The 27,898-nt window shown below is 35.7% G+C and overlaps 1 protein-coding gene across 1 annotated transcript in view; it reads right to left on the bottom strand.

Moving 5' to 3' along the window:
* LOC129264616 (nesprin-1-like) overlaps positions 1 to 27,898 on the bottom strand; it is a 79,078-nt gene that overhangs the window by 17,882 nt on the left and 33,298 nt on the right. The window contains exons 9-25 of the mRNA XM_064102409.1: positions 27,239 to 27,541; positions 26,542 to 26,859; positions 25,765 to 25,953; positions 25,012 to 25,149; positions 23,181 to 23,327; positions 21,984 to 22,169; positions 21,293 to 21,604; positions 19,303 to 19,436; positions 18,549 to 18,798; positions 18,081 to 18,209; positions 17,344 to 17,541; positions 16,317 to 16,619; positions 15,299 to 15,492; positions 14,711 to 14,843; positions 13,990 to 14,310; positions 13,436 to 13,750; positions 4,406 to 4,572 (exon numbers count right to left, since the gene is read on the bottom strand). Of these exons, the coding sequence (XP_063958479.1) occupies positions 4,406 to 4,572; positions 13,436 to 13,750; positions 13,990 to 14,310; positions 14,711 to 14,843; positions 15,299 to 15,492; positions 16,317 to 16,619; positions 17,344 to 17,541; positions 18,081 to 18,209; positions 18,549 to 18,798; positions 19,303 to 19,436; positions 21,293 to 21,604; positions 21,984 to 22,169; positions 23,181 to 23,327; positions 25,012 to 25,149; positions 25,765 to 25,953; positions 26,542 to 26,859; positions 27,239 to 27,541 (3,737 nt within the window). The remainder of the gene's footprint in view (positions 1 to 4,405; positions 4,573 to 13,435; positions 13,751 to 13,989; positions 14,311 to 14,710; positions 14,844 to 15,298; positions 15,493 to 16,316; positions 16,620 to 17,343; positions 17,542 to 18,080; positions 18,210 to 18,548; positions 18,799 to 19,302; positions 19,437 to 21,292; positions 21,605 to 21,983; positions 22,170 to 23,180; positions 23,328 to 25,011; positions 25,150 to 25,764; positions 25,954 to 26,541; positions 26,860 to 27,238; positions 27,542 to 27,898) is intronic.

The following is a 27,898-nucleotide window of genomic DNA, read 5'->3' as shown; positions in this document are numbered from 1 at the left end:
AAAATAAGAAAGTTATGACATTTTAAAGTTTCGCTTAATTTCACAAAACAGTTATATGCACATCCTGGCTGGTATGCAAATGAGGAGACTATGACATCATCCACTCACTATTTATTTTGTATTTTATTATATGAATTATGAAATTTTCTAATTTTCTCCTCATTGTCAAGGGATACAACGATTAATTCCTCCCTGAACATGTGGAATTAGCATTGTTTGATACTACATGGTTCAGTCAAGTTGGTCCTTATTGTCAAATCTATAAAAAATGAAATAATGTATAATTCAAACAATAAAAAACAAAAGAAATAGTGAGTGATGGACATCATCGACTGACTCAACTAGTCATTTGTGCATATCACTGTTTTGTGAAAAATAAGCGCAATTTTAAAATGTCATAACTTTCTTATTTTACATCCGATTTCGATGAAATTTTCAGCACTATGCTAGTTTGATTTTTCTCTATTTATTCGAGTCAGCATTTTACTGGAGTGGACTTGACCTTTAAATAGGGAAAATATTAAGATAATGAATGGGAAATAAAATTTAAAATAACTCTTCAATATGCGCTGAGTAGGCCTATAATAAGAAATAAACAATGTTGGAGAAATCATTTATCAATCAGGGGCCTATATAATCAAGCTTTTAAGGTAATATATCATGTGCAAACATCAACAAGGGTCACAAACTGTTATAACCTTCCAAATAAGTTTATCATGGCTGAACTTATTTATTGTGAAAAAGGCTAACACTGTAAGTACAAGAGCAAAGACACCCCTTCATTCTGTAGGCTAATCCTATTTGAATAACCCCAATAAACCCATTAGGTGGTACCAGCAAATTGGTTATCATTCAACCTGTCTTAGGCCTATCTAAGTTATACTGCTGGTCAATAAAAAGATTTAAGTTTTTCAATTGAACTGCCCAAAGTATAAAAGCTATGCAATAATAATGCAGCGATTACACATAGGCCTATGACGTGACAAAGAATTTATAAGAAAAATACAGATTGACTTTTAATAAAGTGTGGTCTAAGCCGCTACATTTGAAGAAAAAAAATACAGAGTAAAGAAATGATTGGTTGGCAAAAAAGTGAAACAGATCCCTTCTTATATAAAAGTGTAAATTTGGGTTCAAGTTAGAGTAGAAGATCACCCGCTCGAAGTATTAGTTGCCTATAGCTGATTTCATACAAATAATTTTTTTTTCCATTTTCCTAGCATCAATAACAAACAAAAATCAAATTATGTAGTGCACCAACAATCTTCCAAAAGCCAAGGAAAAGGTCTTCACTTCAATAGAATATATCAAAAATATATAGAAAATACCCAAATCCAACTCAAATGCTAGAGGATCCATTATATAGAACAGCTTAGTAAATTTGATATCCCTGTATTCTGCAACAATTCACTTTCAGATACTAATCAGCAAAGGCTTATCCATCATGGTCACTGTACTGCAAACATTCATGACTCAAATCCTCCAAACTAATCCAAAATCAGCAAGAAATAGTCAAAATCCTCTACAAATCTGGGTGTGTATGTCATACACTGTCTTGCAGGAACAGATTGAAAGCTACATAGGCCTATACTGGTACGAAAAAGGCTGGGGCTCAAAACTTTACCAAAGGAGTTTGTAAACACAATTGTTCACTCTGCTCTGTTGCTGCTTGTAAATAATGCTTTTGACTGAAACCAGTTGTTGTAAGGTGCTGATAGATGCTCACTGAAGGGGGTGATCTACTTCGCTAAGGGCACACAAGTAAGTGATGGCACTCGCTCATGTCCTTCAACAAACAAATCCTCATTATTAAGAGAATGTATCTGTGGTAAACACTTTCTATTGATTTTCTAACATTTGAAATTTGAAAAATAAAAATCAATATCTTTTCTTTCCCTATTTGTTCACACTGACCAGAGAGCAAGAGAGAGAGAGAGAGAGGGGGGGGGGCTATACTCAACAAACACAATTATCATATCAATCCATCAAATTAGTAACATTATGCTTTTTGTACCATAAGTATACAAAATGCAGTGAGTTCATCACAAAAACTAGGGGATTCTTATCAAATTTACAGATCTTTATTATGTGTATCAACTGATATCTAACCATAAATCTCACTACAAAATGTATCCAAAAATAAAACATCTGTTACCCTAACTGACAGAATAAAAAAGTGTGTGGAAGAAATAAACATCATGAATAGTGTTTATTTCAATTCATGCACACACCAAGTAATTGATTTCTCTGCAGGATGTTCTCTCGCTGTGTTCTCTGCATACCATACATGCCATTGGGGAGTATATCACCAGTATAGAGGGAGGCATTGACCTTAGGTATGGATAGTACGCCTTGTGAGCTTGACCATGATGTACCCCTTGTCCTTGTATTTTGCACTACAGATGCCCATAAGGAATTGATCATATCAAACATTCATGTATACATGTCATGTGCCTCTCCTTTTTCAAATCTGACTTGCCACACATCCAACCAAATGAATAACGCAAATAGATTTCCGTTTTTACACAGCCTCATCATTTCAACAAATAAAATAGATTTATTATAATATAACCATTCCCTATTTTAAATAGATTTATTATAATATAACCATTCCCTATTTTACAGCCAATTCTTACAGGAAAAGGTAAAAAACTATGGTTCATTTCAAGGCTTGTTTAATCATCTCAATAAGGTTTACTCAATCTCATCTGCAAGCTCAAAATAATTTACCGCGGTAATTTTTTTATCAAAACTTATGTGTCAACTAGCTCTTAATATAATATTAATGCCTTTCTCTCTTAAAAAAGAGAGCATTTTCAGAAAGTTGTGAATGCATGTGTTTCCGATGCATGCCTCCCAAGACCTTTGCCTGACTGGCTCCAGGAGTCTCATCCAAAAGTTATTCAGATTTTACTCAACTTTTGCTCAATATCCAAGCTAGTGATACAATTTAAACTAACGTGTTGACTCAACATTAAACGTTCACAACAAACTCATCATCCCTCTAAAACTCTCATCAGCCAAATTCTGTTTTCCTCTAACAGCTGCATATCTATCCTATGTAAGTCACATTTAATATCAATATTATCTGCTCACTCAATCACAGTGAAATCAAAAGTCTCAAACTCAACTTGCATCAACCAGCTACACGAGTCTCATCCAACTGTCACTGAGTTTGCCTCACTTTTACTCAACACCCAAGCTAATGATATAAATTCACAAATGTTGACTCAACTCAAATCATTTAAATTTTGACAAATCCTGATTCCTATACAGAGCATCCCATAAAAAAGAAAACCTGTTTTCAGAGATAGATTTCACAATTATTAAGTATGTTTTTACTATAAATTTGATACTCATGGCAAGAAAAGAATCTCCTCTCTAATTTGAAACCAACAGCATAGCAAATCATTCACGCATGGCAGATTAGAAACAATACATATTGAGGCATATCAGAAACGATTTGCGCAGAAACTCATGCGTGAATCTGAATCCACTCTCGTTTCAGGGATCAGCTAGAGAATCTTAACAAAGAATATAACAGAAATTCTAATAAGCCAATTGTCAATTAAAGAGAGCATTTTTGGCTCAGTCGGTAATGCGTATGCCCGTCGAACCAAAGATCGTGGGTTCAAGTCCACCCCGGGCGGATGACTGAAGGCAGTGCGTTGTGTGTAAACGTCTCTCCCATGTTTCATAGATCTATGCAGGCTATGTTACAATGGAAAACACTCTGTCCCTTGGATAGGACGTTAAATGAAGGCCCCGTGTAGAGGAGAGTCACCACCATTGCACGTTAAGAACCCACTGCACTTTTCGCATAAGAGTAGGGGGAAACCCCAGTGTAGTGGTCCACCTGCACTCCCCCCAATCAGTTATATCGAGAGGAGAGACCTGCGGGTCATAGTGATTCAGTTCGCTTTTCGCCTCCCAGGCACAGGTGACGAGAAACAAATAATAATTGTCGAATAGGCACAGTCGTTGTTTCACAAACCAATCTTGTCCAAGTTTTCTGCGCAACCTGGTTTTGACATTAAAATTTCAAACTCGTCTTTAACGCATTAATGCGTGAAGTGTTTGTCTCATATTATGTATGAAAATGAAGAGGAATATGAGTATGTAAATAAAATATCATTATCAATTGTCTTTAAAGAATAAAGACATGTGAATCCTGGTTTCCCTATTACTGGGACGCACTGTATAGATTTTTATTTCATGTGAGTATATACACTCAAATAAAATCTATCAGCATTTATCCCCAAATCATCACCATGTTTACCTCTTTGTCTTTGAAGCTGATTAATGTTTTACTCAAACAGTTCCTATCTTTCCCATGCAAAACTCAACATGTAAGACTCAATCATTCACTCAATGACCAAAACAGTATGCGAACTTTCAAACTCACCTTGCATCCACCAGCTCCATGAGTCTCATCCAGCGGTCATTCAGTTTGGCCAACTTGTACTCAATATCACTGGCTCGAGCCTCATTGCTAGCTGGAATTAGTTTCGCTCCCACTGCTTCTAGATGGGTCTTGTTGGGCTTAGCTTGTTTGATCTCATCTTGATATTCCTAGAAAAATAAATCATTCAGTGACTCGAAATTAATGAAGTATTCAATAATAGTGTAATTTAGAAATCACTTATCTTGAGAGTGCATAGGAATATAACAACAAAGACAATACAAATTGAAATAAACTGCTCTTCTGATAGATGCATCGTCAAAATACAAATAATAAAACATATATATGAATACAAAAACTACAGTATAAGAGAAAGAACTGTTCAGGACTGAACTAATATTGTCAAATCTCCATCCTCATATATAATATTCAAACACATCATCTCTTTAGGGAAAAACTCTTTTTTTAAAGAACTTAAGACAGTGCGTCACTGTCATCATATTCACAGTCCTTTCTTTATTTAGACTGCCTCATAATAAAATGGTTGCTTTTAATGATCACTCAGGAAGAACATCATTAACACTACCCTGGGCGATAAAGACTTATTAAAACACCAATTATATTTTTAAAGTCTCTAAAAGCAATCTAAAAAAAAACGTTTTAAACATGATCTAGTTATTTCCACTTTCTCTGAAGTCAGAAAAACTATTTTTTCATGAAAAATATGAAAATCTTGCAAAGTGTTTCATAATTACAAATAAATGAGTTTTCACAAATGTACAATTCTTCACTCTCCTAATTCTTGAGAACAGAATACTTTAAATAAGCTATAGAATGTTATAATACATGTGAGGATAAGTGATAAACATATAGGAGACAAAACACATCGGTTCCTATTAAAAAATGTCTACTTCAAATACACTGCTTATGCTGATCTAAGCCACTTTCAATATCTTTAAGAATGGAAAACAAAATAAGATACCATAATATCATGTTGCAGCTCATCTAAATATTCCAATGTACTTGCTATGTCAGCCGGCATATCAACCATTTTGAAATAAAGCAACTCCATAACTCTTGAACTCACGGCAAAATTACACGAAATCTAGCATTTGAAAGAAGTTCTTCTTGATTCCTATTGGTCAATTCTATTGTTCTCTGCAAGTTAACCCAGTCATTAACTACTTCCTTGAGTCACCGTTACATAGATAACTGAGGAAATGATGACTATCTCTTACCGTTCTGTGTCGATGTGTTTCCCTTTTACTTTCTCACTCTCTCTCTCTCTTTCACTACTGTATTATCCTCCAAAATGTGTTAGCTTTTACCCTTTCTCTCTCTCTCTTTTGCTCTATACTTAGTCTGTTGCTGTGTCTCCCTCTTACTCTCAACCTATTAATCTGTCTCTGCTGAACTTTCCCATTTGCCATATATCTCTCTATCACACTCACTTTCTAAATCTAGTACTCTGTCTCTGTGATTCCCTTCTACTTTCTCTCTCTCGTGTCTCTGCAACTGCCTCTTGAATTAGAATCAGTCAGATAATATCCCTGAAATGTTTCACGTACAACGTCACTCAAGTTAATCTAAACAGGAACTAGTATGTCCATTTAATCTAAATTTCCTTCAGTGATCTTTGTATATTTTTAAACCCACTGTATGTGATATCAATAATTCTACAGAAAACATGTAATCCAACAATTTCATTGTTAGGTCTTATCAAATTCCACATTAGGCTCAACAGTAAAATGCATTCAAATCTATTGACAGAATAAGCGAAATTTTATTCAGAATTTTCATCTTTTTATCTGTGCCCAATTTTATAGGCAATGTGTAATTTTACCATCCCATCTAAAACTACACTTTCATGAATTTTCTGTGTGTGAATGAGCCCTATTCTAGATGGTTTGTCCTCTTTACAGCTTCAATCATTTACTTAATCCAGATTATCCACACATCACCTATAGCTTATTCTTCTAAGCTTATCTTAAAAGGTAATTGCACTAATGAAAGGTATACAAAAAATGGATGAAAAATCGAACCTAAAATCAAGCACTCAGAATATTTATTAAAAAATGACTGTTACAAATTTCACTTGAAATTGGCCTTAAACAGTTATCCAATACATGATAAAAGAGCAACTTTGTTAGATTTTTGATACATAGAAGACATACCCTAGAGTATCTGGATGACATTCTATTCAAATTACATATCTTTTTTTTTCAAGATGTTCTCATGAAAATGTAATACTTTACATACTAGTTTTAGTTGCCAAACTTGTTGAATTTAGACAGACAGCCATGAAACAGAAGTTCCAAAGCAAAGAGCAGAAATCCCTAACTGTTGATGGAGCAGGATACCGTTCAACTTCCGAGACTGCCGACTTTGAAATCCTTCAATTCCTGGATCAACACTTCCTTACAGAACACAAAATCCAAAAATGGCTATCCAGATAGCTTACGGTTCTCCAAAAACAGATAGATAAACTGACGGAGAAGCAGTTTCTTCTACTAAGTGCTGTGATATATCCTATAATTCCTTTGTAATGTTCTTGATGATGGCATGGTAGAATAAGCAGAGGCACAATGGTAACTGATTTTCTTCAGATGAATCCATCTATCCAAGTTGTTTCAGTCCTTCAATAGACTCTTGACCTGGCGCAACTATCCCTATCTGTGTTTCAGAAGTGCATAACTGCAGATTAAATCGCAGACCTTTCATCGCAATAGTGTCTTGTTGATACACGACATCTAAGACATCCCATGAAATAGTATTATTTCCGATGAACTCGTTCTTAAAATGCATAAATGGATAGGCTGTGACAGGAGACTAGCCAGACCTCAATGAGGGAAGGGGGAAATTAGATATCCTTTAGCAACCTCAAGAGGCATTCTGCGTCACTGCTACTGACAGGTAATGGTTGCTACCAGCTAGTACCTCCATGCGAGCATGCCACAGGCCTGTACAGGGTTGCCATCTCAAGTATGTTTGGACTGGGTTGTGACATGGTGGGTGTGTTCATTCGCTTCATTAATGCTCTCAGCTTGATTGATAGCAAATGGCTTCCGAGATTTTTAAATTTAATTTAAGATCGATTGTCGTAAAACCACAATTTTTTATTAATGAAAATTTCTAAATGAGATAGTGATATGATTTTACATTTCATTCTCCATTGACTCCAGACAATGAAGGGAGTTTTCCCATTCATATAAATTTCAAGTCTGATGAAATTTAAGGAATGCATGGAAACCAAGTTTTAAGACTCAGATTTTATTAGGTAAGTAAATTCTATGAGAGATTTATTTCCCAAAAAGATTTCATGACATGGAATCTTCATGTACAAAGTTTTAATTTTCGGAATTCTTCTTTTATCACAGAATTCAGAAGGAAATTAATTTATATTTTGTTCATCCATAACTACACAAAATTATCTATCATAACCATTTTACAGTTTTTCTAGATGATCTTGACAGAACTCAATGCATATCATTGGAGTTCAATTTATGATAAAACTCATGACCTTTTTGTATACCCATTATGTGTGAACACTGCTATCCTACTGTGAGTGATTAGTAATTGTAGATGTTCATTCCATTTCACTGGCCTCCATTCTATTGAATCAGCCTAAATTGCCCACAGCCCTATTGCCTCTAATGACAAATTAGAAGGGTTATATTTCATGCATGGGTTTGATAGCTTGCATTGCTTGCCCAAACTATTCCCTTCAGAGCTTGCTCCTGTGTGTTTACAATGGAGAGACCTACATAAAACAAACTAAAGGTTTGTTTCTCTAAACTTCAAGGGACCGTTTAATGCTGTCAAAATAGGAAAGGGCCTTAATAGTGAGAGACCCCACGCTTAATGTTCAAATGAATGCTGGCAGTGAGATTTTATGTTTAGAAAGTCTTTGGACCAGGATGAATCGTCGTCAATGACAAATGATAATTAATAGGGCTATAAAATAAATCAAGATGTTTCCATCTTATTCTTAGAGAAAACTTAATAAATAGCATCACACAAATTCTAGTTGTTATTTAGAATTAGGATTAAATTTTGAGACTATATTAAAAAATGTCAAATAAACTGAAACTAGATATAAAATGTAACTCCATCTTCATTTTGCGGTTGTAAAATTTGATTGAGACAATATCCATCATATTTGTTGAAACTAGGAGGCTGTTCTCACTACGTTCCTAAAACTAGTTTACTGGAAACTAGTTTAGTGGAAACTAGTTTAACGCGTAGTGAGAACGGTCGAAGCGGTCTTGGAAGCGATCTTCCAAACCAGTTTGGAAAACCACCTCGCGATGTAGTTTTCAAGATCGCTTTGCCTCGTTAAACTGGTTTTAGCGTAAGTGAGGACACAACCGTTCTTCGGGAAGCGATCTTCGCACATTTTGAGCGCGCTACTCCACACGACAGGTGTAGAATGCCTATGCTGCGGTTTCGAATTTTGCGCGAAACGTGTCACCCCACTGAGAGCGTTTCCATAGCAACAAGAGCGCTTTAGGTGTGAAAAAGTTCACCATGACAATTTATCACTAAAACACAAAGAATAATTAAGAGCAAAAGTTTTAAGAGCAAAGATTACAAGTCAGATTTAAATGAAGAGAAAGTACCATGTCTGTCAGAATGGGTAAGCCTTTTCTAACAAATTTTTATTCAATTTGATTTACAAATTTTTGATGATCACTTATTGTCAGTAATATACTTGAAAAGGACGATAAAGAATCGTTGAAATTAGTAAACAAAATGGAATGAATAAATTTGTTGAAAACGCATACTCCCTTTCTCTTTCTCCTTTACCCCCTCTCTCAATATATGTTCAAATATTGCTCTAAAATCTTTGAATATTATAACTTACTTCAAGAAGCTGTACATCATTCAACATGCTGAACCATCAATAGAGCAATTAAATAACATTCATTAGCAAAGACGAGCAAAAGTTTGACTGTTATGAATCAATTGCACGACTATCTTGGCATCATTGCAACAAGCATGCAGTGGTGAAAACTGAAATTTGTCTTCAAATTCAGAGTGATAAAATACTGCTGGCAATTCTATAGCAACTGTGAAGAATTCTGTCTCAAGTACAATCATCAGGATTACATAACTTATCTACAAAACATGCAGTTGTGAAGAAATTTATAATTCCACTTCAAATTCAGTTTGAAAATAAACCTACTTCACATCATGAATGAGTTATCCATTGTATAATACTAATATGCACTACTGCTGGTACTGTAGCTACCATGAATAATTATGTCTCAAGTATACTTTTTTATCAGGATTACTTAACCAAGTTGTTATCTCTCTCTCTCTCTCTCACCACCTCTCTTTCTATTTCCCTATCTCTATTTCTCTTTCCCTCACCATTTCCCACATCTCTCTATCTGTATATATATGGCTGCGTTTATGCGACCTCAAGCCAGAATCATGATTTGAATCATGATTTGAATCATGATTCAAAACACAAACATGAATCACAATATCACAGAATCAGCGTTTAGACGACCTTCATTCCAATGCTGTTTCTCCTCAGATTCGGGCCAATCCAGTGCGCATCATTAGTGCGCAGTTTGACAGAGGAAGTTTTTCGCACATGTTTCGGCTCTCGAAAATTCTTTTGCTTCCATCAGAATTCAGTCTATACCTCATTTTGTTTACTTCTATCATAAAGGGTCCATATGCTTCTATTCATCTTGTTAGTTTATCCAAAATGGTGTTCGGAAGTGAATTTCAGCGTAGATCCAATTTGATATTGATACTGTATACTCAACAACAACTGAGATCATTGTCTGTCCAGTTAATTCATTTACTAGAACTTGAAGTTGAAGACATGACCAAAAAATGAAAAGTAGTGGACGATGCGATGACCAACACAGAACTTGAACATGACAAGAAATGAATTCATAGTACATAGTCATGTACATACAATGAGCATATAGAGCGCCTTGAGCTTGGCAAGAGTCAAACCGAAAGTAGCCCGACACAACAGTGAGGTCATATAATCATGATTCAAATCACGATATCGTTTATTCGAACATTTTCGTACGTGATTCTGCAGAAACGTCTTTCCAAACGCCCCTTTTTTCGTGTTTCATGTTTGTGATTCTAATCATGATTATATTCAATTTCGACTAAACGCAATCGTGATTCTGCAGAATCATGATTTGAATCATGATTCAGATCATGATTCTAGGGTAAAAAAGTGGCGGATAAACGCACCCTAAATTGCCCACAGCCCTATTGCCTCTAATGACAAATTAGAAGGGTTATATTTCATGGGTTTGATAGCTTGCATTGCTTGCCCAAACTATTCCCTTCAGAACTTGCTCCTGTGTGTTTACAATGGAGAGACCTACATAAAACAAACTAAAGGTTTGTTTCTCTAAACTTCAAGGGACCGTTTAATGCTGTCAAAATAGGAAAGGGCCCTAATAGTGAGAGACCCCACGCTTAATGTTCAAATGAATGCTGGCAGTGAGATTTTATGTTTAGAAAGTCTTTGGACCAGGATGAATCGTTGTCAATGACAAATGATAATTAATAAGGCTATAAAATAAATCAAGATGTTTCCATCTCAAATTCTTTGAGAAAACTTGATAAATAACATCATACAAATACTAGTTCTTATTTAGAATTAGGATTAAATTTTGAGACTATATTAAAATAATGTCAAATAAACTGAAACTACATATAAAACGTAACTCCATCTTCATTTTGCGGTTGTAAAATTTGATTGAGACAATATCCATCATATTTGTTGAAACTAGGCCTTGCTGAAACATACTACAAACCCTAGACTAATGCAACTATCATGAACTCATTAATGACGAAAAAGTGGCAGGTGTGAAAAAGTTCACCATGACAACTTATCACTAAAACACACAGAATAATTAAGAGCAAAAGTTTTAAGAGCAAAGATTACAAGTCAGATTTAAATGAAGAGAAAGTACCATGTCTGTCAGAATGGGTAAGCCTTTTCTAACAAATTTTTATTCAATTTGATTTACAAATTTTTGATGATCACTTATATTGTCAGTAATATACTTGAAAAAGGACGATAAAGAATCGTTGAAATTAGTAAACAAAATGGAATGAATAAATTTGTTGAAAACCATACTCCCTTTCTCTTTCCCCTTTACCCCCTCTCTCAATATATGTTCAAATATTGCTCTAAAATCTTTGAATATTATAACTTACTTCAAGAAGTCGTACATCATTCAACATGCTGAACTGTCCATAGAGCAATTTAAAGATGGAATAGGAGTTGTTATATTACCAAAGACGAAAATAAAAGTTTGACTTTTATGAATCAATTGCATGACTATCTTGGTATCATTACAGCAAGCATGCAGTGCATGGTGAGAACTGAAATTTGTCTTCAAATTCAGAGTGATAACAAACCCTATGGCAATACTGCTGGCAATTCTATTGCAACTGTGAAGAATTCTGTCTCAAGTACAATCATCAGGATTACATAACTTATTTACAAAAACATGCAGTGGTGAATAGACCTATAATTCCACTTCAAATTCAGTTTGAAAATAAACCTTCTTCACATCATGAATGGGTTATCCATTGTATAATACTAATATGCACTACTGCTGGTACTGTAGCTACCATGAATAATTCTGTATCAAGTATACTTTTTTATCAGGATTACTTAACCAAGTTGTTATCTCTCTCTCTCTCTCTCTCTCTCTCACCACCTCTCTTTCTATTTCCCTATCTCTATCTCTCTTTCCCTCACCATTTCCCACATCTCTCTATCTGTATATATCTCTCTACTCCTCTCTTTGTTTTGTGAAGTATAGTTACATAATGGATTAAATTGGTTTGTCAGGTACTGGGAGGTAGCATTATGCTTACATTTCTTATCAGCTCTGAATGCAAAATATACTACAGGAATATCTTTTTTTACATATGGCGATGAAAGATAAACATTACCAATAATAAAATAAGAATTATGCGTGAATAAATTGAATAATATTAAAGGTTACATAATTGGTATTGTGTTTAAAAACATCCAAACAATTTAATTATTTTGATACTTTTAAATGACTTGAAATTTGATATGATAAATATACATATACATAAAGAGGCAAAGAACATTTGTATTTTCATAGAATTTACTTGTTACTGCAATTAGCAAGAATGACTGAATTAATTTTCTAAAAGTAGACAATGCAGTGACTTTATGCAGCACAACATAACCATGCATATATCTTTTGCAAGTACTCCCTCTGTTGACAAAAATATTATATCCAACAAATATGAATCTTGAATCTATTAAACTAGGGACCCGTTGCATAAAACTTTTGCCATAAAAAATCTCTGGCAAATTAAACAAAAACTCTGGCAAACAAAATTATGCCATTGAAAATTTACACGTTAAAATACTCTGGCAAAAAACCTTCAATTTAAAAAACTCTTGGCAAAAAATTTGCCAGAGTTTTTTACGGCGAAAGTTTTTATGAAACGGGTCCCAGGAGGCATCAAATCTATTTTATGATGTGGGTATTTATATTTGTGAAAAATTACACAAATATTCAAAAATTTAGGACAAAGCTGGCAAGAATTGACTTTTTATGAAAGGGTAATTTGCAAATCTTAAAAATGATTTCCTAGAACAAAATCATAAAATATCAGCAAAAGGAGAATTATTGCTAATTGATCATCAAATCTACACTCCAAGCATATGATATGTATTTAAAATGTCTCTTTTGGCCCCTAATATCAGTTTCTTTAAATAAAACGACAAAAGAGTAATGTTTCTTCCTCCAACATTTGAAGAGTTGAATGGTAGAATGTAATAAATCTATTTTAATCAATCAATTTTAAGTATTCTTTACTTTCAACCTAAAATTTTGAAAATAAAACTGAACCATCTAATGTCACTCCCTGAGAGATGCGTGAATGAAATGTGATAAAAAAGTTTTCTTATTAGAAGTTATCAAATTGGAAAGAGCTTTGCTTTTTGGGATAAAACTCTTCATAAAAACAATTTTAAAAATGAAGAGAACTCACCCCTTGAAGCCTCTGAAGCAGATCTTCAATGCTGTTCTCTCCATTTTGTGACACCTTCATCTCCATCTCAGTCAGCCAATCAGAGAATTCCTTATATTTATCAGTGAAAGCTGTCCATTCATTAAGCTTGTCTGTGATTCGCTGTTTACGTTGACAGACCTGATGGTGTACTTCATCAAGCTGTTTAGTTAGAAGGACAATGCGCTCATGGAGGACAGACATGTCATCAGGACTGACTGAGGGGCACAACTGACTCTCCCTCTGGTACAGGATTTCAAGCTTACCCTTAGTGTTACCAAAACCATTCTCTGTCTCCTGTACATTCAAGGACAAATAAAGCAACATTAATTATGCAATAAATATCAAACAATAAAGGAATTATTAAGCCCTAACTTCACCTGATACTACTGATCAAATTAATGATGAATACTTCCAATAAACTATTATGTTATAATATCTTTATGAAAAAGGATCAACTATTGCTGTTATTCTTTTATGTTGATCTCATTTTTATAGTCATTATCATAGGCAATGCAATTTTATAACTAACTCACCTTGCATCTTTGAAGTTCTCTCTGCAGTTCTTCATACTGCGTTGGTAGCTGTTTATCCAACATGCCATGTGCTTCTCTAAGCCAGGACTGAAGATCATCAATGATACTCTCTCCCTCCTCCCATCTACCGAGAATCTCTGCTAGCTTGTTGTCCTGTTTCCTCAGCCGACTAGTCAACCAGTGCCAGCGATTCTGGATCTCCATCAGCTGGTTGCGGAGGTCATCACCAGCAACTCGGTCGGAATTCCGAAGAAGGGATTTGCCGGCTTCGTTGAGGGAGAGGTAGCTGCCTTCTTGGACACTTACCAACTTTTGAGTCATCTGAGAAAGAATAAGTGAAATAATTTGTTTAAAGATGTTGTTCATCATCATCATCATCAAAGAGAAATAAACGACAGAAAGACAGGATGGAGGAAAAGGACCGAAAGAGAGAGGGACATAGAGGAATATTATTATCAGCAATGGCAGTCACAATCTACTGAGTACTTTCAAGAACAAATGTATGACAAATCTGGATGAAAACTTTCATAACATGCTTTGATAAGTCAAGCTTATATAATTAACTCTGCTCCTTCCTTCCTTCCTACCCACCTTCTTTCCTCTCTTCCTCTTACTATTTTTCTTGTTAATGTATCATTATCACGATTATCCCCGATACTTCAACCAACATGACTATCATCTTCATTATTACCATTACCATTATTTTCATCACAATCATTACCTTTGTCTGTTCATGAAGCCCTCTTAGAACCTGGAGAGGGGATGTCGTGATCCGATAACCTGTCACCTCAGCCTCCATATCTCGGAACCATTCATTCATCTTGGCCAACGATGTCCTGTACGACTGCCAATCCCTGTGTCAGAAATACAATTCAGGTCAAAGCAACTGGTCAGCAAAGTAATCGTACATTTTAAGTACAGCAATTGAACATATACAGACACAATTTGTCTCAACTTATTATTACTGGCAAAGAGTGTAAGAGAATTTTAGCATGACAACTTCATTGAGTACAGCTCATTACTGCATTGGATTACGTCCCCAAGTCCAATTAAAAGTGTAACATCACCATTTCATTACAAGAATGAAAAACTTCAACAACGTAGAACTTTGGTAGCATGTGCATGTAGACTAGGATAGGGGAGTTTGGTATACAGTCAAACATGGGTTAGCGGCCACCTGCCTAGAGAGACACCTAAACTGATTCCTGTGATCGCAAATTACATACAATTCATACAGTACACGTTAAGTGTGAAAGTGTCTTCCTTGTGCTTGGTCTCTCATCATATTATCTTTGATTTTTCTTCTTACCTGATGTTGCGGTCAATGATCTCTTTCCTCTGGCTCGCCCTCCGGATGACGCTCTGCCATTGGTCACTCAGCTGGGCTAGTTTAGTATGGAATTCATCGGGGTCATCGACCTCCCCATCATGAATCATCCGTTGACCATCGCTGATGATGGAAAACAGGATCTGCTGACGGTTGAAGATGTCTGCCTCAAACAGCTGCATTAGAAAATGCATATGTAAAAATATCTTAATATTTTGTATTCAAGTCAGAGTGGACAGTAGTAGCATCAATAGAAATCATTTTTTGACAAGTTTCTGTTGTTCATTTTATTTTGTTATGAACAGAGGAAACTTTCAGAGACCCCATGGATGCCCTATCACTTCATGATATAACCTAACATGTAAATGTACAAGACACTACCCTTTCAATAAATCTGATCTGATACCAATAAGGGTGATTCCTTGTCATATTTTTTTTTATCTTCAGACAGTGATGCAAATAGCCTCATGATCATGGAAGATAAGTATTGCAGCTGAATTACTATTCATGATTTGCATTTTGTTTACTTATATCAAGGAGAGGATTGTCTTGAATAAAGGTATGGTGGCAGCAGTGGGATACAAACCCAAGACATTGAAATGACCAGAAGGTTCCTAATTTCATGAGAAATTGCAAGCTCTTATGTCTACATAGAAAGTATCCCATAAACACATAATACCATTTGATGTATCCTTTGAATTACAAAGACACATTTGCAGACAAATTCACAGAAAATGTAACACATCACCTTCATATGACTTTGTATGCAGAAGGGTAATATGCGCAAAGAAACAAATGCAACTGGAAACTCCACACAAGAAGTTCCAAATATATGTTCCAACATCTTCTTTACCAACATCTATGACATAACAGATTTTATAACGGGGCAACCGTCCTTGGTGCATTTGCTGTCAGAACATAATAAAGTTGTTACAGTGCTGTTGTCACATTTCTGGAGTAATACCCATGCAAATTATAATGAAAATGAAAAAAAGCTCACCTCATAGACTTTCTGTTGCTCCAGCAACTCATCGTAGCTACCGGCAATGTCAACAGCAAGGCTCTGCTCTGTGTCTGCAAGGAACTTCATCCAGGATTTGCACTTCTGAGCAAAGTTTTGCTGCTGAAGGAGCACTCCCTGAAGGTAGCGGTACTTCTCTGAGAGCCTGGTATAGAGCTTGTTCCACCAGTCATTGAGCGTTGCTAGGTGACCTGAGTTGTATCTGTCAAGGCTGATACGATATCCTATCTCATTCAGAGCATTCACATGGGGCTGGTTCTCAGTGAAGTCAACAAGTAGTAACTGAAAGAGAGTCGGCACAATTAGAATTAAAATGCAATTTTTTGTAATCTCAAATGAAATCATTTTGAATTTGATTACCCTGTTATATGAGGTACACATTTTCACAACCATTCATGGAATAACTTCAACAATGTTAAAGTAAATAAAAATAATAAAAAATCAATGTGGGAGGATTAATAGGTAACTAACACTGGAGGAGATAAAAGACAAAATATTATCTGAATAACAAGGGATGGAAAAGTGTGCGTCACTTTTTAGCTTTGAATTAGAATGCTTTAGGCGATGATTGCCTCCCCCAAAAGGACACACAAATTTGCATGAAACAAATATGTGTTTCATTTTCATCTCTTACTCTCTGAGAGTAGATCAATTGGTCTTTTCCTGGACTGTCAATGTCAAGAAACGACTCTTAGCCTTCAGATGAAATGAAACACATCAGTTCAATAGCAATAGCAATAACAACCATGAACATTGTCTCAGGTTGATTCTTTCAACATCTTTCAATTTTAATCCTTTGTCTGAATGTTCTGAGCCATATGACACAAAAGATTGTTATCAAATGCTAAATGGCAAAGGCAATCAGGATCGTGGCTTGAGCATTTTCTTCAAAATACCGACATCTAACGAATCAGTGTTGTTCTTTCATATTTCCAATCCTTCTCAAACCAATGCGTCAACGAACCTGGTTTATCTTATTTAGAAATTTTAAGCTCACACAACTTACCTTGAGTTTATCCATCCTGTCTTTGATAGTATGTTCATCTGAGGATCTATTAGGTTCTTCCATGTTGAGGGTGTCTTTGACTTCCTCGAGCCATTCTAGTAATGTCTTGGTCTTCTCCCGGAACTGTCTCTGATTCTGGATGTCTATTTCCTCCATCTTGATGTGTCTTTGTAGTGACTGCTGTAAGGTGTCTAGACGCTGGGGGCATAAAACATAAATAAACATGACAATAAGATAGCCAGACATTTATTCTGTATATGACAGTAACATGAATTGAATCAAAGTGGATAAATGAGATACAGTATATGAAAAAACATAGTCCTGTGCCCCATCTTACAAAGAGTTGCAATTGATCTGATCAACCACAACTATGGAAATGCCAAATCTGAAACAATGGATTTCCATAATAAAATGTGACTTGCCACCCCAAACCAACATTAAGTCGACCAAAATGAATATTGCGATTTTTATTGAGCTTGAAAATTCATTTCCTAACCTTTAAAATGATATATAATAGGTTGAAATTGACCAACAATAACCAATACAGAGAACCTTACCTGGTGACTTATTGGTGGGTGGGGGGGGGGGGGGGGTAGGTCACATATTATAGTTGAGGCTGATCGGATCATCGCAACGATAAGTAACAAGGGGCCAAGAAGTAAAATTTGCCATTGCAAAATTAAGACATTGTTACAATCAGATTGCTGTTAATGGTGATAAATAAACAAGCCACTGACCTGTTGTAGTACTTTGGTCCTTGAGGTGATATTGCTTGATGTACTAGAGTCCATGTATCTGACAAGCTGATTGACTAGGGTTCCTAGACCAGTTGCTACAGGGTAGCTTTCAACATCAACAAGGATCTCCTGTAAGAGAAAGGAAAAACAAGTCAGCAGTAGTATAGTATATATAGTAAAGATTAGAAAATACAACCGTAAACTTACTACTTAATTATATATCATTAGATAATAGGACAGATTTGGGAAAGCCAATCTCTACAACCAGATCAAATGGTACTGCATTTTGCAGTATTACATGATTTAATATCAACACAAATAAAAGAGTAGTCTAAAAGCGAGATGTGCATTGCATGTCCTTTCTCCCATCTCACTCAGTGGTTGCAGCTCAGTCAGATTGTATCATGTGAGATGGGCTAAACTTGAACAAAATAATATAAGTATAGTTGATTAAAGAGACTCTCATACCTGACATTTTGTGCATCTCTCTATCCTCTCCTGCTCCATCTCTTCTTCCGTTGCTCCTTCTTCCGTCTCCTTACCAGCCAATACTTTCTCATCTTCTTTCGTTCCCTGCATGCACTCCTTGCTCAAGGTCTCCTTGTCTTCAAGGAACTGCTCAATCTCACTGTGTCTGTCTTCAAACTGTTGCCATAGCAATGTGGCCTTCTCAAATAAATTGATGTTGGACCTGAGCTCATCTTCTGCTTTGCTCCACCTATCAAAATAAAAAAAGCAGTAGGACTTCACAATCTTTTGATAAAATTCTTTTAGCATTCTGCCGTGACAGGTATAACAACACCTGGCATCTGGTGTACGCAGGGGCGCTGTGCTTTTTCTCAAAATGCACAAAAAGCAACTAATGACATCAAGCTCTTGTACTCTTTCATAGAGAACCCGAGACCTCTTGTTAAATTTACCATAGCTAGTTCAACTCTGCAATTTATTAACTATCACAGTTAAATGCTGAAAAGCCAATCAAAATGATTCCACGAAAATTATCATTGGTGTAATGAGACCAAACAGTGATGAGTTATAGTACATATATCCCTTGTAACAAGTTTTTTTATAAGACAATTGTATTGAATGTATGCTCCTAAGCACTGCTGAAGAAGTGGCAGCTCGAGCCAAGGGAAAAGGAATCGTATGAAAAAAGTGCTATATAAATCCAGCTAGTATTATTATTATTATCAATATATAAAACTAAGAAAGAGGTGAATACCTTGAGGAAATGTTCTGGACTGTTTTGCCAAGCTCCTCCCTGATCTCTGGAATGCATGTCCCTTGTAACTGGTCAGCTAGCTTACAAAGAGTGTTTAGCTGGCCAATGCTAGATCTCAATTCTAATTGTACTCCCTATGATATAAACAAAGAAAAGAGAATGTTATTATCAAGCTTTTTATTAAAAAACTCCTTTCAACACTATTGGATATTCACATAACCCTGCATATTGATATGGGCATCTTGTAGTAGTTCTAAAGTGCATCCCACAAAAAAGGAAACCAGGATTCCCACTTTTTTCTTCAAAGACAAATTAGGATTTTTCATTAACACCATCATACAATTCAATTATTCCCCTACATTTTTATACCAATTATGTGACCAACACTTCACGTATTACTGATGAGCTAGACAAGTTTGAAATTTTGATGTCAAAAATCAGGTTGCGCAGAATATTGAACAAAATTGATTCGTGGTGCAACAACCTTGCTCATTCGATGATTGGCTCATTAGCATTTCTTTTGTATTCTTTGTCACTGATCCCTGAAATGACAGTGGAATCCGACATGTGAGTTACTGCAGAAATCGTTTCTGATAGGCCTAAAAATTTATTGTTAGTAATCTGCCATGCTTGAAAGATTCGCTAAGTTCATAGTAAAAACATGTTTAATAATTGTGAAATCTATCTTTGAAAATGGGTTTCCTTTTTTATGGGACGCACTGTATAGGGAGGGTTGTATTAGGCTTAAGTATCATTTGATAATTTTATTTTGAAACAGACACAGTTTCTAGTGCATATACAAGAGCTGATGATATTCTTGACAAATTTCACAAAATCTTGCTATTGAAAAAATGCAAGAGATACTTTAAAAATGCACAGCAAAACAATTAAAAATTTGTAGGATCACAGCAAATTGAATAACGTGCAGTAATTTATGTAAGTATCGACATACGCTAATATCTTTGTAAATATATAATACTGTTAGGTTGACATATATTCCTCAAAAATTAATGTGGAGTATCTTTTAAATAGACAAAAGTCAATCAAAAATAACTTAATTCTTTCAGTTGGAAGAAGCAAAGATTGCATCATTTTTTACATTTAATTTTCATTTTTTTAAATGCAGCCATCAGCATAATTTTTATCCTGTGAAACTATGGCTTTCTAACTGCATCACACACCTCAAACAAGATTGGCAGCGAAAGGAAATGTCAAGTCTTTGTTACAGAAATTGGGATTAGCAATGATTAAAGTCAGAAAAGGAAGATATCATCAGCAATAATGAAATACCAGAAGAAATACAACTGGAAGAGTGAACTGCATTCAAATTATTAGAGAAGGTCACCTTTAATGATAGGAATTCCTGTGATATTCCATGAATGGGTAGGGGAAAGTGATAACAAGGGTAACATAATGATATAAATAAAGCAAAATAATATACATTAAGCCATACAATTTACGTATTTGACAACAGAGTTCATGATATAAAGCTGGGCGCACGCAGTGCAATGTATTATCTTCTCACACAAATCACGTCGCAAATCTTTTATTTTAAATAGAATTATTCTTATAATGAATGAATAGGAGGTACACAATGCAAAAATTTGACACATCAAATAAAACCATTCCAAAAATAAAAGAAAGAGCATTCAATTTGAATTTCATTAGATAGCCATCCTTCACATATCATTGCATAAAATCTATTCCACATATTCATATTTAATATCTTGCAAACAACACTAATAGCAAAATGCAGGACAATAGAATAATAAATTTTACCAATATTGCTTGAGCAGAACAACACACCATCACTAAACCATATTTAGTTTGGTGGCTAATGACCCTATCACATATGGGAGAGTGTTTTATGCGAGCAGTGAGAGATTTTCACAGACCCAATTGCTTCTCAGACAGTATTGCTGGACAGCAGTATATGACTGGGCATCTAAGCAAGCACTAAGCAGGGTTTAAAAACATGATCGGAACCTACCCTGAGTTTAGTAGTTTGGACTTGGAGAGATTCCACTGTGCCCATGACAACATTCCCTCTGCTTAGGGTGTACTCTGCCTTGCCGAGTGCTTGCTGGACAGCGGTCAGTGTCTCTTGGTAGAGAGACCACTGCTCCAAGGCAGTGACCTGGTCAGCTTTCAGGTGCTTGACCAGACGTTGGAGGGCAGTCTGACGATTAACCAGTGGCTGGAGGGTTTTCTTGATGGAGTCTTGGTCCGAGGTAAGGGAGTGGGCTGTGGCCTTCAGTTTATGAAGCTCGCTGGCTTTGCTCTTGATGTGCTCCTCAATAGCCTGTTATTGCAGGACATGACAATGATACTCACAGTTAGGCATAACATTCACTTCCCCCCAAAGAAATGGAATATAAACATGCTGGGATATCTCCTAACTTAACTATAATACATTGGAACTATTATAAACAAGATTGACATATCACAGATCATCATTACCATCATTACCACCACCAAAATCGTCCTTACCTTCATCATCATTTGCATCATCAAAACTATTAGTATGATTTTCATCTTCATTATTTTTGTCATAAAAGTCTGTTAACTACAACAATTGTAATTGTATTCAGCCTCATCAACATTTTCATGACCACCTCTACTACAACTCTTTCTAAAATGATAATGACAAGAGAAATGGTTATAAAAGTGAGTATACATACCTGACAGGTACGAAGTGCCTCTTTAACACTGGCCTCTCTGCCGATGGGTCCATCAAAGAGTTTAATTTTGTCCTCCTGATCTTTCAGTGCATTATTGGTCTCTGTGACCTGTTTGTTGAAGGTCTTCCAGCGCTGAAGGAGGAGTTCCAGTACTTTAGTCTCTTCACCAACTCTTCCGTTCAAGGCCTGTAATATCAAATATTTGGGTTTCAGACTTTTATGAATGATCATCTATAAATTGATTTATCCACTCTGTAGTACTGTAGACATTCCAGCATAATCCTATATTTATACTCTTTAGGATATAAATATTACAATCATCAAGGATATTACGGAAAATTTTCAAGAGCATTATTGAGTAATAAAAGCTTGAGTCCTGAACTGCAAAAAAAAAAATCTTGTTTCTCAATCCAGATTTCTTTACAAAATCCTTAACATACATATGCTGCTAGGAAAAAATAAAAGGATTATCATACAACACATTTCCCATTGTTTTATAAAATGTATGTGTATCAAAGCAAATCTACATCACATAAGTCTATTACAGGAACCCCACTGTACAGATAACCTCCTTAGAAGATACTAGTAGTCTATCCTACAAGGATCAGGGGAGTACATAGACTAATTTATCTGAGCCAATCAGATGCAAGGATTTGCAGTAGCTTATAAAATTTTTCAGTAAAAGTCACTGATTATACAACTCCCAAGAATGTTCTGTAATCTGATTGGTCCAAATCAGATTACACGATATTCAGCGAATTACACTATGGCATCCAAAATGCACTATCCTGCACTCAGATGTCATACCAAATGTACAGTCCTGCACTCTGACGTCAGAGTGCAGGATAGTGCGAGGTCTGCACCGTGGCGTGACGTACGTAATGATCAGCTTGGCAGCGCAGACTAGATCTAGTATTTAGATCAGCATTCAAGGCAACTCAGTAACATTGGGGGTTGTATGAAACAAAACAATGCACGCATTCTTGTGCATAGAGGACCTAAATAAAGAACTCTGTGCTCGACTCGCCAAATGGATATACCGCACTCAGTCCTGCGGACCTCGGTGCGGTTATATCCATTGGCTCTTCTTGCACATCGTTCATTATTTGGCCCTACATGCATGCGCATACATGCATTATTTGTATCCTATTTATTTCATGAAATGCTCCCCTGAAATGATAATATTTCAATTCATACCTGCCACCTCTGGTTCATGGTACCAAGTTTTTCAGCAAAGTCTGTTTTATCTCCTCTCCGACTCTCAATGTCCTGACTCATTTGAAGAATGGATTGGTTGACAAACTCAACGGTCAGAAGATGACATGACAAGTCGACCTTATAACCCTGTACAAAGATAACAAATTATCAAGAGTCAATACATTTGAATATAAACTTAGAATGTGGACATTTAAAATGTACAAAATTCTCCTATTTTATTACATCTCACTTTTGTTATTTTGTTACCATCTCTGCTTTCAGTTAATTTTTATCCTGTATATTATCAAAGGCTGCTGAAATATTTTCAAAGGTGGTTTGGAAAAAATAATGGCGATTTGATAATTAAACAAGTGGAACGCCTCTGGCAGTCTCGCCTGCATTACGCGATTTAATATAGCAGCAGTGCTAACTTTGAAAACTACTATAAAATAATCATTCACAAAAACACCATTCATATAATGACATAATACCACGTTCATTGACCATAAATGACATTTGAACGGTGACTTAAGACTTGTCAACTACACCCATGTCCACATTTCATTCACTCTATCTATAAACTTTCAAAGTTATGATGGCAATTCAGCAATTACCCCAACATGGCCTAAGTTTATTGACCTTAACTGACCTTTGACCTTGGTTTTGTGACCTGAAACTCACAGGGGATGTTCAGTGATACTTGATTACTCTTATATCCCAAGTTTTATGAACTAGATCCATAAACTTTCAGAGTTAGGATGGTAATTCAACAAATACCCCCAACACGGCCAAAGTTCATTGACCTTTAATGACCTTTGACCATGGTCATGTGACCTGAAACTCGCACAGGATATTCAGTGGTACTTAATTAACCTAATGTCTAAGTTTCATGAACTAGATCCATAAATTTTCAAAGTTATGATGGTAATTCAACAAATACCCCCAACTTTGCCAAAGTTCATTGACCCTAAATGACCTTTGACCTTGGTCACGTGACCTGAAACTCGAGCAGGATGTTCACTTATACTTGATTAACCTTATGCCCAAGTTTCATGAACTAGGTCCATATACTTTCTAAGTTATGATGTCATTTCAAAAACTTAACCTTTGGTTAAGATTTTGAAAATAATTCTCCCAACAAGGTGAAAGTTCATTGACCCTAAATGACCTTTGACCTTGGTCATGTGACCTGAAAGTCAGGCAGGATGTTCAGTAATACTTGATTAACCTTATGTCCAAGTTTCATGAACTAGGTCCATAGACTTTCTAAGTTATGATGTCATTTCAAAAACTTAACCTTAGGTTAAGATTTGATGTTGACGCCGTTGACGCCGTCGCCGTCGGAAAAGCGGCGCCTATAGTCTCGCTCTGCTATGCAGGCGAGACAAAAAATTAATGTTTTAAAGGTTAAACTAACAGTGAAACATATTCTGTGTGTGTCAAGAATGCAAAGGATAGGATAATAATGGTCAATGCCTTTGAGTTGATTTTTTTTTCTTTCTTTGAGAGCTATGACAAATTTCCAGTCTTGATTTTGATTTGAATTGATTTTTATATCAAATTAATTGACTTGACCCCTGTGTAGAACAGCAAGGTGTTTGGAATTATGTTAATGCGGGATGTTGTACACAAGGAGAAAAATTTGCATTTGAACTCAACTAAAAAAAAGAAGAAGATGTCTCAAATGCTCACTTCTGCTTTGTTGAAAATCGAAATTGCATGATTACTGAAGATGCATTTAATTTCAACTTTCTGTCACAGCAAGTAATCATTTAGAAAGAGGCTCCTACTTCCGTTTCTAATGCACAGGCTCTAGTCAATGGCTACATACCTTGTACACTTGTACGGCATCTTCTACATCATCGCTGCTTGTGAATATTTCATGTTTGTAGGAATCTAATGCTGATTCTAGATTATCCATCCATAGCATTAATTCACTCAATGCTTGTCTTGAAGGTAGCAACTCCATCTGCAACAAGAAGAACATTTCTATTTTATTCATTTATCCATTCCTTCTCAAATAAAATTGACTGTATAGCCCTCCTAGACCCAAATAATGTTGTTCTTCTGTGGGATCCAATAAGAAGATGATACCACCAAGTTTGCGAGACTTTCCCAATCCAACATTTGCTTTTCGCCAAACTCTGGATTCTCAAGTAATGATTCACAAATGAAGGTACTTATCCAGAATTTCTGACAAGAATACAGCTTTGAATATCACATTATATTAACACTCAATATTGCAGCAGTGCAAATCATATTTAATTCTCTAAGCTATTTGGGAATGGTAGAATCATAAGGAGGTATATAAAAAAAGATATGACCATATGATTACAATACAATAGCACCATGAATATTCAAACTGAAAACTACCTGTGTAATATAAGTCAACAAAACTTACCATCTACCCAACTGACTTTATCTAACCAAAATGTATGTAGTATATAGTTTTAAGATTTTGTTTTGAATAATTCCCTTTTCTGAATAAAGCATCTGGATGCAGAATAACATCACGAAAATACAGTTTACTAAGCAAGCTGGAAACAGACATAAGTATTCATGGAATTAGGAAGTCAGAACCAACCTGAGATTGATGCAAGTCTTCCTGGAGCTGAGGTAGTTCATTTTGAATGTCTGTCCAATGGGACTCGATGCATGATAGCTTCTCCCTGATTGGAGGGGTGTTGAGCTGCTTCAATTTCAATAGATGATTGCCATGGTTGCTTGTTGATACCTTCTGAGGTGTGTGGGTTTCTATATCTTTTTGAAGTTTCTGTAAAATTTAAACAAAAATTCATAATCATTAATTCACAGAAATACTCATCAAAGCAGGATGAAATTGTACTTGATTTGGCCAGAGGTAAGAATTACATCTCTCAACTTTGGGTGATTAACTTATCACATCAATACAATAGTAGCATTTGCTTTTACCAAATGCATATGCTCCAATCATTAGTTGTAACACAGTCATTCACAGAATCGTAAAGTACAAACACACTTATTTCTGATATTGTATATAATTATAAAAAACTTTCCAGTATTCAACATTATTTGGCACAAGTAGATTTTGTTTCACTGACATGTTTGTTCATCCAGGGCATTTCGATAAAGCTAAGGGATTCTACAAAATCATTACATTTAAGTAATAACATATTGATCAGATCACATTTGAGTGAGAAAACAATTTCATTAGTGAGGAATAATCCCACCGCTGCCACCAAAATCAGAATAGATTCCCCCATTTTTTATGGGGAGTCTTTCACTTTATTGAACGTCCCATAGCCATCTATTAGACATAAAAATACTGCTGAAATGATAAAATGGCAATTTTACAAAATGAAAGATTGAGAGCTTTACTTACAGAGAACTCTTCAAGTTGATCTGAGATAGGTTTTGTGGTGTGATCCTTATCCTTAAATGTAGCCATGTGATCAGTAACATTCCTCAACCAAGGTATCAGCTCAGAGGACTCCTCTTCAAACATTCTCCACTCCTCCAAGAGAGCTGTCCAGGAGGCTAGGTCGTGCTTGACCCGTTGATTGACCGATGACCACTGGTCATGGAGTGAAGCCAGACGCTTGTCCAGCTGTGGTGACGTGAGGCTTTGAAGAAGAACCTGGGCACTGGACTCTATCTGATGCAGCGACGGTTGTTTGCCCTCAAGTAGTCCTTTCATTGCCTGGAAATAAAAAAAAAAATAGTAATTTGGTTAGTCACTTTCAAATGAAATTGATTGAAGTTAAGAATACAATACAATAAGATAATGAACGGTTAAAGTTTGGCCTTATTCAACTTTAAAAACATAGAAATGGCATTTGTGCATTTCATAATACATGTGCGTAAGCTGTGCCCTTTTTGTGACTCAGTGAGGGTTGAGGTGGATCATTGAAAATACCGACAGGATTCAAGCAAACGAAATAACTAACAATCTGCAGGAAATACAAATATACATGCATTTTGAATTTTGAAGTTGGTAATCAGCAGGGATGAATTATGTATTGTAATTGTGACTTTGTGCTTTACTCCGATTCACTTTAACAATGTGATTGGAACATTACCTGGTATTTATGAATGGCTTTCTGCACATTTTCCTGAGTATCATCATTGATCCCACTTGGTACCTGAGCTTCAACGTGACCGAGCCAACTACTCAACGCTGTAAGACTTTTATCAAGGTCACGCCACTCGCTGACCAATCCCTCCAAGGTCTGGCCTCGCTCTGCGGACTGAACTGTGATGGCTTGGCTGCGACGGTCAAGCTCTGACCGTTGGGTATGGAAGAGTTGCTGGGTGAACGGGTCGGCTTTCTGAGCGATAGATTCTATCAGGATGTGGTGGGTGTCCAGGTCACTGAAGAATTCCTATATCAAATTCAAATCACTCAAGCAATTAATATATCAAATAATCAACCAATAATTGGAAATGCTTTCCATACAAAGATATGATGAGTGGCCAGGTCACTGAAGAATGACACTGAGGTCAGTTAATTGATTTATGAAATAATCAACCAGTAATTGCAAATGTATTCCTATTCTAAAATCCACTATATTATGCCTCGTACATCTACATGTACGTTAAATATACAAAAACCATTATATGTCTGTCAAATATATCCAAGAAGAACTACAAGTATCAAAGGACTGTATACAACAAGAAGACTAGGTTTTTAGGTTATGGAATGTATCACAAATCATAATGCATAGAAGGTCAATGACATT

The sequence above is a fragment of the Lytechinus pictus genome, chromosome 7, assembly GCF_037042905.1.
Source record: "Lytechinus pictus isolate F3 Inbred chromosome 7, Lp3.0, whole genome shotgun sequence".
NCBI classification, from domain to species: domain Eukaryota; kingdom Metazoa; phylum Echinodermata; class Echinoidea; order Temnopleuroida; family Toxopneustidae; genus Lytechinus; species Lytechinus pictus.
This window is presented reverse-complemented; position numbering and strand designations above follow the sequence as displayed.